Here is a 14768-nt window from a genome sequence, read left to right on the forward strand (position 1 = left end):
TATTTTAGTGAGGTCCTCATACTAAAAAGGCTTATAGCTGTGAATTTAGAATGTCTCCACTAAACATTTCCATTCTCTATGCAATTACTGTCTGGAAGCCTGTGGCTGACTCTTTGTTGTTTTGTTTTGTTTTTTTTCTCATTTGGCCATGCAGCCTGACTGAAGTCATTTATTTAGTTCCCTCTTTTAAAAGTGACTTTGAAAGAATATATGAAGCACACAGTTCCCCGGTTTGTAGCAGCTCACAAAATATTCAGTTTTCCAATCTCTCTGGTCTTTAATTGCTTTCTATGAGAACCCAAACTAAAAAGCTTGGTTTTGTAGGCAAGGAGGAAAGGCGTCTCAAACTCGAATGTACCTAGAGGGCACATGTTTTAAATACGTTTTGTCTCTAAACTAGATCCAAGTTCTAGCTTGGCTCGAGAGGCATAGCTAGAATAAAGGAAGATAATAAACACTCAGAGAATAGAATTTTGTTTTGCTAGTTGTAAGTAAAGTTATAGGACAGATTATTTCCTTAAACTAAAAGGAGCTTACAGATAGATGAAAGAGTTTAATGACCAAGTCTATAATGAGACGAGAGGTGTGAGAGAGACAGCTGTTGTAACTACTGGTTAAGGGTAACAGCTTTTTCTGAATTGTCTTTCATTAGAATCTTAAGAGCAAAATCACAAAAGGAATTATGATTTATTAGCTTTTCCTGATGATAGTTAAGTCTGTCAGCTCTTAAATATCTGTCACTAATGGAAATGACACTAAATTTAGGTCTTTGACAGCTTTTTTGAAAAGGAACATGGCTAAGTATAAAAACAGCAACAAAATAATAATAATAATAATGGTTTTAGCTGATTCTGGCGATACCAGTTTTTAAATTTGGCATCTTCTTTATAGAGGATAGTTTGCTGGAAGATAGGAATTTTAAAATCTAAGAATGTTACAGCTAGAAATACCATAGACGTCTGATCTATATATAAGGCAGAGAAGTTAAATTGATTTGGTGAACATCATATAGCTTGTACATCTGAGTCATCAGTTCCTAGGCTTAGCTAGAGTACAGTTTCACTACCTCATTTTGTATGTCTCCTTGAGATATTTTATTATGGATTTTGGGGTCTTTATGAAGCTTAATTACCTGTTATATTTTTGAGGAAATTGATTTCTACTAATCTACTTTACAATTGTCTTGAACAGGGCCAAAAAGGTGACACTGGCCCAACTGGGCCTCCTGGACTTGTAAGTTTTTGTATATTTTAATTTATTACATTTATTAATACATCTGAATTTTTGTGCCTTAATTATGTACTCTGTACCTTTTCCTCATAGAACACAAAATTCTAAGTCATTATCAACTTCTACTGGCCTAAAAGCCTTTACATTTAAAAACTTCAGTGCTGTTGAACTCAGAGTCTTTGTATTGTTCTGCCTGTATGTTACTTTTCCAAAATAAAGGTCCAAAATTATGGCATCGCGTTTTTTACATCATGATTGCCAAATCATTTCTCAAGTAACCAGCAGGTGGTGCAAGTGTTGCTTACAAAGATTCAAAAAAAAAGGAAACTGTTGGGGAACTCGGGATTGGTCCCTTCCCCTGGAGAGCTCAGGGGAAAGATGGATTTGGTCTTAATAGGTTTTCTCAATTTGTAATTGTCTGATTCACACCTCTTTCTTCCCTGAGTGTGTGCTTCCTAGGAGCTCTTAATAACAAATGTAGGGACCTGCTCTGTAAAAGAATACTTGAGGGGTTTACAAATTTTTCTGTCCTGTTTGCATTCCCCATGAAATTTTAGTCAAATACATTTTCATTGTTATTAAAAATAAAATGTCACCGTTGCAATTGACATAGTGGGTTTCTTTTCATTGAAATCTGTTAAGACATTTGGCTTTAGACTGCACTGAAGCTGCAAAGGGGCAAGTGCCATAAAACCGTATGTTCAGATGTTTGAATAACATGAATTTAATGATTTTTGTCCATAGCGAGCTCATATATTGATACTTGCTTTTTTTAGAAGAAAGCAGTGTGGGTTGACAAAGACTGGGGGGAAAGCATTATACATGTTTGGAATGCATAGTCAAAGGCAAAGACAAGAATGTGCTACATGCGTGAAGTGGTTATAATCAGACCTTACCGTCCTAAAAAGTCATTGCTAGAAATAACAGGACATGAAACAGGCGAGAGAGGTATTGGGAGTGAGAAAGGACTTGGCCGAGTTCAGGGTTAAAAGTGACATCAGATAAAGTAAGAAGTAGTGAACAGTCCTTAAACAGGATAACTAAAAAAATTGGTTTTTGAGGAACTGTGTGTGCTGGTAGAAGATTTGGATTCAAGGGGACGAGCCGAGAGTCACTTCTGTTAGTCCAGGTGTGACATAAGGATAGTGGCTATTGCCACAGAATAGAAGGGGACAAATTGGAGAGACTTTTTTTTTTTTTTTTTTTTTTTGGCCATGCCTACCGCATGTGGAAGTTCTCTGGGCCAGGGATTGAAATCAGGCCACAGCAGTGAGATCCTTAACCCAATGAACCACAAGGGGACGCCTGGAGAGTTATGCCTCATTTTTAGTTAAGAATTATCAGCTTTAGGAGATTAGAATGAATTGAATGTGAAATATATAAGATAAGGGACATCAAACAAGTCTAGCTCTGTAAGCCTGGGGCTCAAGGAGGCTGGTGATATTAGTACTGGCATTACGCATTTTCTAATCTGTTGAAGAATGGAAGTGATATAGGATGTGACTCATAATCTACGTTAGAAGTCTTGATAATTTTGCATCCGAACTCTTTGTGAAAAATGATGGCATTGTAGTCATATGTAGCTGCTAGGTTATTTTCAGAACAAGTCTCTTCCTGTTTGAATTCTTTCATTTTTTTTCTCTTTCATAATAAAGGTAATTCCTAGGCCTGGTGTAACTATAGGAGAAAAAGGAAATATTGGGTTACCTGGCTTGCCTGGAGAAAAAGGAGAGCGAGGATTTCCTGGAATACAGGGTCCCCCTGGCCTTCCTGGACCTCCAGGTAAAAGAGACTGTACTTAATGCCCTTGTATTTAGAGTGTCTTTACTAATCCATGAGTAGTATTATCATACTAGTTCCAGGGTGAGCATGTCAGTAGGAGACATGAGTATTTTTTAATTGACAGAAACTTCTTAACTCTTTACTGGAGCCATGCTCACCTGTCCTTTGTTTAAGAAAAGTATGAATTACTTGAATAGTGACCTTTTGTCCTAAAAAAAAAAAAACCCATCATTTCTACCTTTTGTTTTTGATAAATTCCACCAAACATTACTGTGGCCCCCAAATTAATCATTGTATTTTTCATGCTGCTATGGAAGGGAACATTGTGCTAACAATGCCTAGTTATGTAAGAGTGCGTGCATTTTTAAATAGAAAACAGCCCTGTCCACATAGAATTGTAGAAATATCTACCTAGAAATCCCCATGATGATTTTGCTGTGCAGTAAATTCTTGGAGCTTGATACTGAGTTTTCTACCCTTCCCTTCTTGAAGATACACAGTATAGTAAAGCATTTGTCATTTGGCCACAAATGGAGCACTTTCCTTGTTTAGCATGTTTATTTCGATGTTCTCTGAAGGAGGTAATAGTACGGATTTATGTAAAATTTGAAAAAAGATCTCATACAGTATCTGTCACAAGTATGTGTTTAATAACTTATTGTTACTTTCCCTTCAAAAATGTTTGGCTCTTGAATTGTGAACATCATGAGATGAGTGACATCCAGTGAGTGTTCCTCCCAAGGAGAGAGAGAATAAATTGTGGATCTCATTTTGCTCTAAATACGCACTTTGGATTTCTCATTTCAAGATAGTAGACTAAACACATACTGTGTCTGGGAAATTGAGATAAGGAATTCTCCAAGGATATAGCAAAAAAGTTAAAGGGTTGGATAGCATGAAATAAAATTGAAGACCTAGAAAGGATAAACCTAGACGTCCCCAAATCCAACATGAAGAAGTTTAAGGAGGAGAGAATAGGACAGAAATTAATAAGAATTTATGTCTATTAAAAAAAGACATGATTCCCTATGAAAAGACTTATGAATTGCTAAGCAAAAGGAAAATAATACTAATACAAAAATAGATAACTAGACGCATTGTAGGGGCATTTTCGTATTTAAGGATAAAAAGAAATTCTTAAAAACTATCCGAGAGCAAAGGCAGATCACCTACAAAGCAGTGAGAGTCAGAGGAAGATAATGGAGCACATTTTCAAAGTAATAGGAAAAATAACTATGAATTTGAGATTTTATATTACATCAAACTATCATCCTAGCGTGAAGATGGGATACTTAAAAAGTTTACTGCCTTCAGATCTTCTCTGAGATAGTTACCAGAGATTTTATTCTAAGAAGAAGGAAGTGAATTCAGGATGAAGTTGTTGAGGGGTGGGTAAGATACAAGAAGCAATGGTTAGGAAAGATATTAATAAACTGTTTTACGTCTAAATAAGTATTGATCATTGAAAAAACAAGTATTTTAATTAACAAAATGGAACTATAATTTTACACATTGCAAACATAGGATGTGGAGGTACATCAAGAATAGAGGAAGTGAATGAGAAGGTTTTTTTTGTCTTGCTAGAGGGGAAGAATATAAATATTAACTCTGTAAGTTATTAGAAAAATGTAGGTGTAAATACATAGGTTAAATTTGTAATAGTAACCACTAGAAAGTAATAGAAATAAAATACGTAACTTATACACTCATTGAGGAAAGATGACCAAAAGTCTTGACCTATGTGATACAAATTAGGGTTGGGACAAAACAGATACAGAGACTTGTGGTTGCCAAGGTGGAGGTGAGAGGGAGTGGGATGGAGGAGGAGTTTGGAGTTGGTCGATACAAACTATTACATTTAGAATGGATAAGCAATGAGGTCCTACTGTACAGCACAGGGACCTAGATCCAATGACCTGTGATAGACCAGGATGGAAAATAATATTAATATATATATATATATTTGTATGACTAGGTCACTTTATTGTATAACAGAAATGGACACAACATTGTAAATCAACTATACCTTAAATTTTTTCTTCTCTCTCTCTCTCTCTTTTTTTTTTTTTTGGTCTTTTAGGGCCACACCAGTGGCATATGGAGGTTCCCAGGCTAGGAGTCGAATAGGAGCTGTTCACTGCTGGCCTGCGCCAGAGCTGCGGCAATACAGGATCTGAGCCACGTCTGCGACCTATACCACCGCTCACGGCAATGCCAGATCCTTAACTCACTGAGCAAGGCCAGGGAGCGAACCTGTGTCCTCAAGGATGCTAGTTGGGTTCGTTAACCACTGAGCCACGATGGGAACTCCAACTACACCTTAATTTAAAAAAAGAAAAAATAAATGACAAGAAGTTAAAAATGAATCAGTAGCTCCAATAAGTGTGAAAAGGACTAAAGACTGATTAAAATACAAAGGCAAAAATAAAATTGGAAGAAAAATATTTATATTCTGTGTGCATTAGACATATCTAAAGTAAAAGGACATAGAAAATTTGAAAATAAAGTAACGGAAAGATATTAAACAAATGCAAACAAAAGGAAAGCTGGTTTAGCAATTCCAATATAGTATGAAATAGAATTCAGTGCAAAAAGTGCATTAAAAGACATATTCATATGGATAGACAAGTTATACCACAATGATATAAAAGTCCTGAAACTTATGCATCTAAAAATATCACTTTAAATATTGAAAGTGAAAACTGACAAATTATAAGAGATGATTTGGCAAATCCCCAACATATCAAGTAGATGAAAACAAATAAGAATATAAGTGATTTGAGCAACACAATTGAGCTGTATTTACGTGGGAGCGAGAAAACCTTTTTGTGCCACAGAGGGTGTACATTCTTTTCTATTTATTTTTTTTATTTTTATTTTTTTGTCTTTTTGTCTTTTCTAGGGCTGCACCTGGAGGTTCCCAGGCTAGGGGTCTATTGGAGCTGTAGCTGCTGGCCCACACCAGAGCCACAGCAATGCGGGATCCAAACCCTCATCTGTGACCTACACCACAGCTCATGGCAATGCCAGATCTTTAACCCACTGAGCGAGGCCAGGGATTGAACCCACAACCTTATAGTTCCCAGTCAGATTCGTTAACCACTGAGCCACGACGGGAATGCCATGTACATTCTTTTCAAACGCACATGAAACAGTTATGGAGATTGACACTATTAAACGAGAAAAAAATTTTTTTTTTTATTTTCCCACTGTACAGCAAGGGGATCAAGTTATCCTTACATGTATACATTACAATTACATTTTTTCCCCACCCTTTGTTCTGTTGCAACATGAGTATCTAGACAAAGTTCTCAATGCTATTCAGCAGGACTCCTTGTAAATCTATTCTAAGTTGTGTCTGATAAGCCCAAGCTCCCGATCCCTCCCACTCCCTCCCCCTCCCATCAGGCAGCCACAAGTCTTTTCTCCAAGTCCATGATTTTCTTTTCTAAGGAGATGTTCATTTGTGCTGGATATTAGATTCCAGTTATAAGTGATATCATATGGTATTTGTCTTTGTCTTTCTGGCTCATTTCACTCAGTATGAGAGTCTCTAGTTCCATCCATGTTGCTGCAAATGGCATTATGTCATTCTTTTTTATGGCTGAGTAGTATTCCATTGTGTATATATACCACATCTTCTGAATCCAATCATCTGTCAATGGACTATCTGTCCTGGCTATTGTGAATAGTGCTGCAATGAACATGCGGGTGCATGTGTCTCTTTTAAGTAGAGTTTTGTCCAGATAGATGCCCAAGAGTGGGATTGCAGGGTCATATGGAAGTTCTATGTATAGATTTCTAAGGTATCTCCAAACTGTTCTCCATAGTGGCTGTACCAGATTCCATTCCCACCAACAGTGCAGGAGGGTTCCCTTGAGAAAAAATCTTTTAAAATTATATACAGCCCATACTCTGTGACCACAATGAAATTAAGTTAGAAATTAACAATAAAAAGCACCAAATATTTTTATATTAAAATGCATATTTGTAAATAACTCTAGGGGTAAAGAGGATTCAGAAATGAAGAGGATAAGCTACTAAATTCTGAACAACCTCATATCAAAGTTCATTAAATATAGCCAAGTCATAACCTTTAATTTATCACAAATTTAAAGATACTAAAAATAAATGAACTAAGTTTAGAAAATAATAAAAAATAAAATAAGGAGTACCTATCGTGGCACAGCAGAAACGAATCCGACTAGGAACCATGAGGTTGCGGGTTCAATCCCTGGCCTCGCTCAGTGGGTTAAGGATCCGGTGTTGCTGTGAGCTGTGGTGTAGGTCACAGACACGGCTCGGATCCCGAGTTACTGGGGCTGTGGTGTAGGCTGGCGGCTACAGCTGCGATTGGACCCCTAGCCTGGGAACCTCCATATGCCGCAGGTGCAGCCCTCAAAAGACAAAAGACTAAAATATGATAAAATAAGCACAAACAAAATAGAAGGAAAAACTTGCAAAAGGTAAAAATAAAAATAAAATATGATAAAGGCAAGAGAAGGCACAAATAAAATCAGTAAAGAAAAATTATTACCATAAATACAATTAAAAATTTAAATTACAAAACTATAAAAATATATCAACATATTTAAAATTCTAGATGAAATACACATTCCTTGTGAAACAGAAAATATAAATTAATAAAATTTTTCCGAGAAAGTAGGAAACCTAAGGAGATCCGCTACCATCATCTCCATGATTTGAAATGTTGAAGGTCTCCATGAAAAAGCACTGGTTTTGTGGGTGGTTGTATTTATTTGCTTTTATTTATTCATTTATTTATTTATTTATTTCTGTCTTCTTAAGGCTGCACCTGCAGCATATGACAGTTCCCAGGCTAGGGGTTGAATCGGAGCTGCAGCTGCGGGATTCAACCACGTCGTCAACCTATACTTACTCATGGCAACACCAAATCCTTAACCCACTGAACAGGGCCAGGGATCGGGCCCACATCCTCATGGATACTGGTCAGGTTCTTAATCTACTGAGCCACATCAGGAACTCCTTGTGGGTAGTTTTGTAGAGTTTTATGAATGAATTCTACAAAGTTCTTGAGCAGGTAATTCTCATAATTTATAAACTTGTTTCAGAACATTATTTAAAAAGGAAATCAACTAAACAGTATTGATACCAAGCCACTAAGTACATACATTGGCAATAGTTATAGTTCAGTATCATTTATGAATGTAGAAGTAGCAAATAAAATATCACATCAATCCAGAAGTATATTAAATAATATGATACTATAACCAAGTAGATTTCACCCTAAGATTGCAAGGATAGTTCAACATTACTGTAATTGACTACACTGACATATTAAAAAAGAATAGGTCAACAGATGCAGTGAAAACAGTCAATTCACTTTTAAAAGGAAAAAAATGCCTAAACTAAGATTAGAAGGGAATTACCTTAACTTGATGAAGCTCCATTTCATATAGGAGGTACAGGATTGTGCAGGAAATGTCATACTTTGTATCAGAACATCAGGGGCATTCTCATTCAAGTTAAAAATCAGATAAAGATACTCACAATAAGCAATTCTGTCTGTTCTTAGAAGACCCCAGCCAGTACTGCAGCTGGAAGAAAAAAGAGGTGTATGGATGGAATTTAAAAACCCTACGGATTTCAGTTATTCACAAGCCACGTGATAATCTACCCAGAGAACCTAAAAGAATCAAATGACAGATTACCACAATTTAGAACTTTTGCAAGGTAGCCAGCTACGAACTGCAAACTTAAATAATTTACCTTCCTTTAAATCAACAATAAAATAATTAAACATACAAGAGAAGAAAATCCAGTTAACAGTAATGATGGCAATATTCACATTAGCAATCCAATCTACCTATGAATAAACCCAATGAAAGATATGTAAGACCTCTTTGCATAATTTTATAAAATACTATTAAATAATATAAAAATAGTAAATGGTAAGGTATTTAATTATTACTTGGTGTGACAACTCAGTTATTACTTATGTGAGAACTCAATATTACATATAGGCAATTCTACCAAAATTTAATTGATAAATTCAGATTAATCTCATTCAAAATTCAAATGTTTTTTAAAAAAGAAACTGACAAGCTGATTCTGAAATTCACTTAGAAGAGCAAATTTGTTTTTTGTTTTGTTTTGTTTTGTCTTTTTGTCTTTTCTACGGCTGCACCCGCGGCCTATGGAGGTTCCCAGGTTAGGGGTCTAATCAGAGCTACAGCTGCCGGCCTACGCCAGAGCCACAGCAATGAGGGATTGGAGCCACGTCTGTGAGCTACACTACAGCCACAAAAACATCAGACCTGAGCCACATCTGTGACCTACACCACAGCTCACAGCAACGCCAGATCCTTTACCCACTGAGCAATGTCAGGGATCGAACCCACAACCTCATGGTTCCTAGTCTAATGCGTTAACCACTGAGCCACGACGGGAACTCCTAGAAGAGTAAATTTGTAAGTGTAGTGAATATTTTCCTTATCATTGTTAATGGTGCAAGACCAGGTGGTGGAAAAGAAGAATGTCCAGAAACTTTGAGATGCCTCTTTTTCTCCTGCCCATGGCTTTCTAGCATTTCTGACATTAAAATATCATGGTATCAGATAAGAGTAAGTAGAGAGTTAGTTATTAGGACATTTGCAAAACTAATAAAGCTACTCTATTTTTTTGGCTACACCTGCAGCATGTCAAAGTTCCCAGGCCAAGGATCAAACCTGTGCCACAGTAGTGACTCAAGATGCTGCACTGAGAATGGGATTCTTATCCCACTGTGCCACAAGAGAGTCTCTATAAGCTACTTTCTTACACTGAAACTGATGCTTACATTATTGGAACTTTCTCTCCAGAAGTTGATTCTTACGGAAAAAAATAGGAACATAACTGGCATTATATGTTAAAGGATGATCTTATCATTATATGATATCTCATTGAGACCCAAACTAATGTGTCTAAAATAATATCATTTTTATCACTTAAATGGGTATTTGTTTTTATCTTAGGGACTGCAGTTATGGGTCCTCCTGGACCCCCTGGCTTTCCTGGGGAAAGGGGCCAGAAAGGTGATGAAGGTCCACCTGGAATTTCCATCCCTGGCTCTCCTGGACTCGATGGACAGCCTGGGGCTCCTGGCCTCCCAGGACCTCCTGGCCCTCCTGGCCCTCACGTCCCTCCGGGTAAGCTATACTTTTCTCCTGTTAAGTTCCATTGTGGTTTTATATTTTGTTTTTATTTATCAGTGGATCTAGCTGGAGTTTGGCCTCATTCTTTGTGTTTCTGATACCAAAGAGATTCTACTGCTGCTTCCACTTTTGATTTTGGGTGATTCTTTGAAATTTAAATTTGCTCTTCAAATTATCACCAATATTATATTTTCCTTTTGCTTATATATAGGTGTATTGCTGCAGAGAAATAACGTGAAGATGGATCTCCCCCCCCCCAACCTATCAGGCTTTCTTTTGGCTGAGTATTCCAGCTACTTTACAATTGGCTTGCTCTTCTTGCTCTGTCTTATCTCAGGTGATGAACTGTGTGAAGCAGGCCCTCCTGGCCCTCCAGGATCTCCGGGTGATAGAGGACTCCAAGGAGAACAAGGAGTGAAAGGTTTGATTCCTGTATCCATTCATTCATTCTTTCAAATCAGCAGCAAATCCCCTGTTTCTCCCACCCTGCTTCAGCCACTCACTCCCATGGTCATACCCCAGGACCATCCATTACCAATAATGCACACTTCCATAAATCTTGATTTCCTCCATACAATTTTCTGACAACTATACCCTGTCTTTCTAGCTCACTGCCTCTAATAACCTGACTCCAACATTCCTTCAGACTCATGGAAGCCTACCAGCTTTGACGATCCCTCAACCTTTCGATGTCCTTTCTTTTCTCTTAAGCCAGCTTAAATTCCATGATCAATCATTATACTCAGTCTCATGCAAAAACTCTTGACTCCTTTGCCCTCCTCTCATGCCATTGTACTCAAACTTGGAACAAAAGCCTAGCCCTGGTTATTCCAAATTATCATCTCTTCTGAGCCGGCACCTTCTCTTCTCTCTTGAAGCTTCTAACACCTCCTTTTCCATTCTCGTTTTTATATTCTAACTTTGCTTCCTCCTCCACTGACCATCAACCTGGGGCAATAATGAGAGAACTCTGAAATTGCCAGGACCACATTTACCCATCTCTTTGCCTCTGTGTCCATATATCCTGCCTTCCTGCCTGTTACTGTTACTGCTCCTATCTAAAGGAGTTCTTCTACTTGTACAATAGATTCCATTCCCTCTTGTTTCCCCAAAGATTTCATTCCAGAAACCCTTGTCTCTCTCATATCAGCAGTTTTCCCCTTTTACTGGATCATTCCCAGCAGTATACAAATATGCTTTCCCCACTTATCTAAAAAAATAGCATAATCCTACTTTCCCTGCCAGATACTGCTCTCTTCCTCTGCTTCCATTTGCAGCAAAACTCCTCAAGAATTTTCTCCTCACTGTCTCTAGATACTCTCCTTTCATTTTCTCTTAAATATACTCTAAAGCACCCTGGCCCGTCACTCCATAGATGCTGTTTTTATCCAGGTCACCAGCAGCCTATTCCCTGCTAATCCAAATGTTAAGTTTCAGTCCTTTTTTTTTTACTTGACTTTTTTCCCCATTCTTTTGTTTGTTTGGCCATGCCTACAGCATGTGGAAGTTCCCAGGACAGGGATTGAACCCATGCCACAGCAGGGACCCAAGACACTGCAGTGACTACGTCAGATCCTTAACCTGCTGCACCACGAGAGAACTGCAATTTTTCCATTCTTTAAACACTTCCCTTACTTGGTTTTCAATATATTATATACTGCGCTTTTTCTTCGTACTTCCCTGACACATTTTAGATAGATAGATAGATAGATAGATAGGTAGGTAGGTAGGTAGGTAGGTAGATAGATAGATAGATAGATAGATAGATAGATAGATAGATAGATAGATAGATAGATAGTATAGACAGAGATATGTCTCTTTCTATATATACTCTCTCTCTCTCTCTCTCTCTCTTTTTTTTTTTTTTTTGTCTTTTTAGGGCCTCACTCGTGGCATATGGAGGTTCCCAGGCTAGGGGTCCAATCAGAGCTGTAGCTGCCGACCTTCGCCACGGCCACATGGGATCCAAGCCGTGTCTGCAGCCTACACCACAGCTCACAGGAATGCCAGATCCTTAACCCACTGAGTGAGGCCAGGGATTGAACTTGCGTCCTCATGGATACTAGTTGGGTTCGATAACCTCTGAGCCATGACGGGAACTCCTATACTCTGTCTTTATATGTATATCTCTCTATATGTATACCTATCATCTCCTGTGTAACTACTATCTAAATCAAAATATAGAACTTCTCCAGGACTCTAGAAGACTCTTGTGCATCCTAGTCAGCACTCCTGAAGAGAACTACTTGTTTGAGCTTCTGTTAGACAGCTTGCCTAACCTTGAACTTTGTATAAATGGAATCATACAGTCTGGGCTCTTTTCTGTCTGGTGTCTTTGGCTTAATATTCTATCTGTTTGATAGATCCATATTTTCATTTGTAGCAATATTTTTTTCACTGCTCTTTGGTATTTCATTGAATAATTAGTCCTAAATATCAATTTTAATGTTAATGGACATTTGGTCTGGGACTATTATGAATAAAACTGCTATGAACAGTCTTATACATCTTTTTTAGGACAAAAACATTCATTTCTTCTTCTTCTTTGTTTTTTTTTTTTTTTTTTGGCCATACCTGTGGCATGTGGAAATTACTGGGCCAGGGATCGAACCTGCGCCACAGGGGTGGCAACGCCAGATCCTTAACCCACTGCACCACAAGGAAACTTCCACCATTCATTTCTGTTGTATACATACCTGGGAATGGAATCACTGGGTTATAGGGCAGGTGTAGCGTTTATTTCCATAAATATCACCCAACCATTTTACAAAGAGGATTTAGTTTCCATTTCCCATACAACTTAGTGATGCTGACCCTTTTTTTTTTTTTTTTTTTAGGGCCTCACCTGCAGCACATGGAGGCTTCCAGGCCAGGGGTCCAATCAGAGCTGTTGCCATGGGCTCACAGCAACACCAAATCCCCAACCTACTGAGCAAGGCCACGGATCAAACCCGAAACCCCATGGTTCCCAGTCGAATTAGTTTCTGCTGCGCCACGACAAGAACTCCGATCCCTCTTATAGTTTGTACATTCTCTTTCTAAATTACATATCTTTTTCTATTTTTAATTGGGTCATTGGATATATGTATCACAAATATATTCTTTCATTCTGTGCCTTGCTTTTTTACTTGTGTCTTGTCTTGAACAGACGTTCTTAATTAAAGGAAGCCAAATTATTAATGTCCTCTTTCATGGTTAGTGCTGTTTATGTTCTGCTTTAGAAATAGTTGCTGGAGTTCCCGTCGTGGCGCAGTGGTTAACGAATCCCACTAGGAACCATGAGGTTGCGGGTTCGATCCCTGCCCTTGCTCAGTGGGTTAACCATCCGGCGTTGCCGTGAGCTGTGGTGTAGGTTGCAGACGCGGCTCGGATCCCGCGTTGCTGTGGCTCTGGCATAGGCCAGTGGCTACAGCTCCGATTCGACCCTTAGCCTGGGAACCTCCATATGCTGCGAGAGCGGCCCAAAGAAATAGCAAAAAGACCCCCCCCCCAAAAAAAAATAGAAATAGTTGCTTATCCCAAGGACCTCATGCTGTTCCTCTGTTTTCTTCTAGAAGCTTTATCATTTTGCCTTTTGTATTTTTATATTTGATCTATCTTGGAGTCATCCTTGAGTCCTCTCTTCTTTTCCATTCTATATATATCCATGGGAAAATCCCATTAGCTCTACTTTCAGATATATCCAGAATCTAACCAGTTCTCATCATTTTCTTTGCTGTTGCTCTGGAATGAGCTATCGTCTCTCTTCATTTCTTGCTGTTCTAGCCACTTACATGGTTACCCTGTTTACACTGTTGTGTTCTTAGCCCAACAACCTGGGTTTCCTTTTTAAACTTTTCATATCATGTTGCTTTTCTGTTTAATTTCTTCTCCCAGATTCTCATTTCACTCACAGTAAAAGCCACAGTCCTTACATTGGCTTGCGTGTTGTTTTATGATGTGTCACTCATTACTACCTGTTAACAGTCTGGCCAGGTTCCCCTTCCTTACTCTGTTCCAGCTATTTCGTTTCCTTGATGTTCCTTCTTTATGCCAGATGTGGCTATTCATTCTGCCTGGGCTGCGCTACAGTCATTATGCACACACCATGTCCTTTAAGGTTTTTTTTTTTTTTATGATATGTTGTCTTCTCAGTGAGGTCTCTCCTGACCACCCTATTTAAAATTGCAGGCTGCCACCCATCCCTATGTATAGCCAGTGCTAGAATGTGAGTACCATGAACGTATTGATTTTGTCTGTTTTGCTACCCATGTCTCACAGACACCTAGAACATTGCACATAGTAGGCACTCAATAAATATTGATCAAATGAATGGATTCTAGATGTAAGGCTTCTCTAACTACACTCTTAGGTAGGAATGTTGTCCCTTAGTGCTAACTTCTTTAGAACCTAGCCCAAGAAGGTATATGCACCACTTTGAATAAAGTTTGTTTTTTATTATGGTTTTCTCTAGGTGACAAAGGTGACACCTGCTTCAACTGTATTGGAACTGGTATTTCGGGGCCTCCAGGTCAACCTGGTTTGCCAGGTCTTCCAGGGCCCCCAGGTAAAACCTTCTACCTAGAGCGACCTTTAAAAATC

General features: G+C 38.3%; 1 protein-coding gene across 2 annotated transcripts in view; it reads left to right on the top strand.

Annotated features, from left to right (window-relative positions):
* COL4A5 (collagen type IV alpha 5 chain) overlaps nt 1-14768 on the top strand; it is a 224922-nt gene that overhangs the window by 130722 nt on the left and 79432 nt on the right. For both annotated transcript variants that reach the window (XR_014835517.1, XM_021080780.2), the window contains exons 18-22: nt 1192-1233; nt 2886-3012; nt 10008-10181; nt 10525-10608; nt 14641-14733. Coding sequence is in view for 1 of the 2 variants with exons in the window: in XM_021080780.2 (XP_020936439.1) it covers nt 1192-1233; nt 2886-3012; nt 10008-10181; nt 10525-10608; nt 14641-14733 (520 nt within the window). In the remaining variant the exon portion in view is untranslated. The remainder of the gene's footprint in view (nt 1-1191; nt 1234-2885; nt 3013-10007; nt 10182-10524; nt 10609-14640; nt 14734-14768) is intronic.

Source organism: Sus scrofa, chromosome X (assembly GCF_054392235.1).
Source record: "Sus scrofa isolate SSC_HxYL_T2T_F1_AM1 chromosome X, Sscrofa_HxYL_maternal_Yorkshire_Landrace_v2.0, whole genome shotgun sequence".
Lineage (NCBI taxonomy): Eukaryota > Metazoa > Chordata > Mammalia > Artiodactyla > Suidae > Sus > Sus scrofa.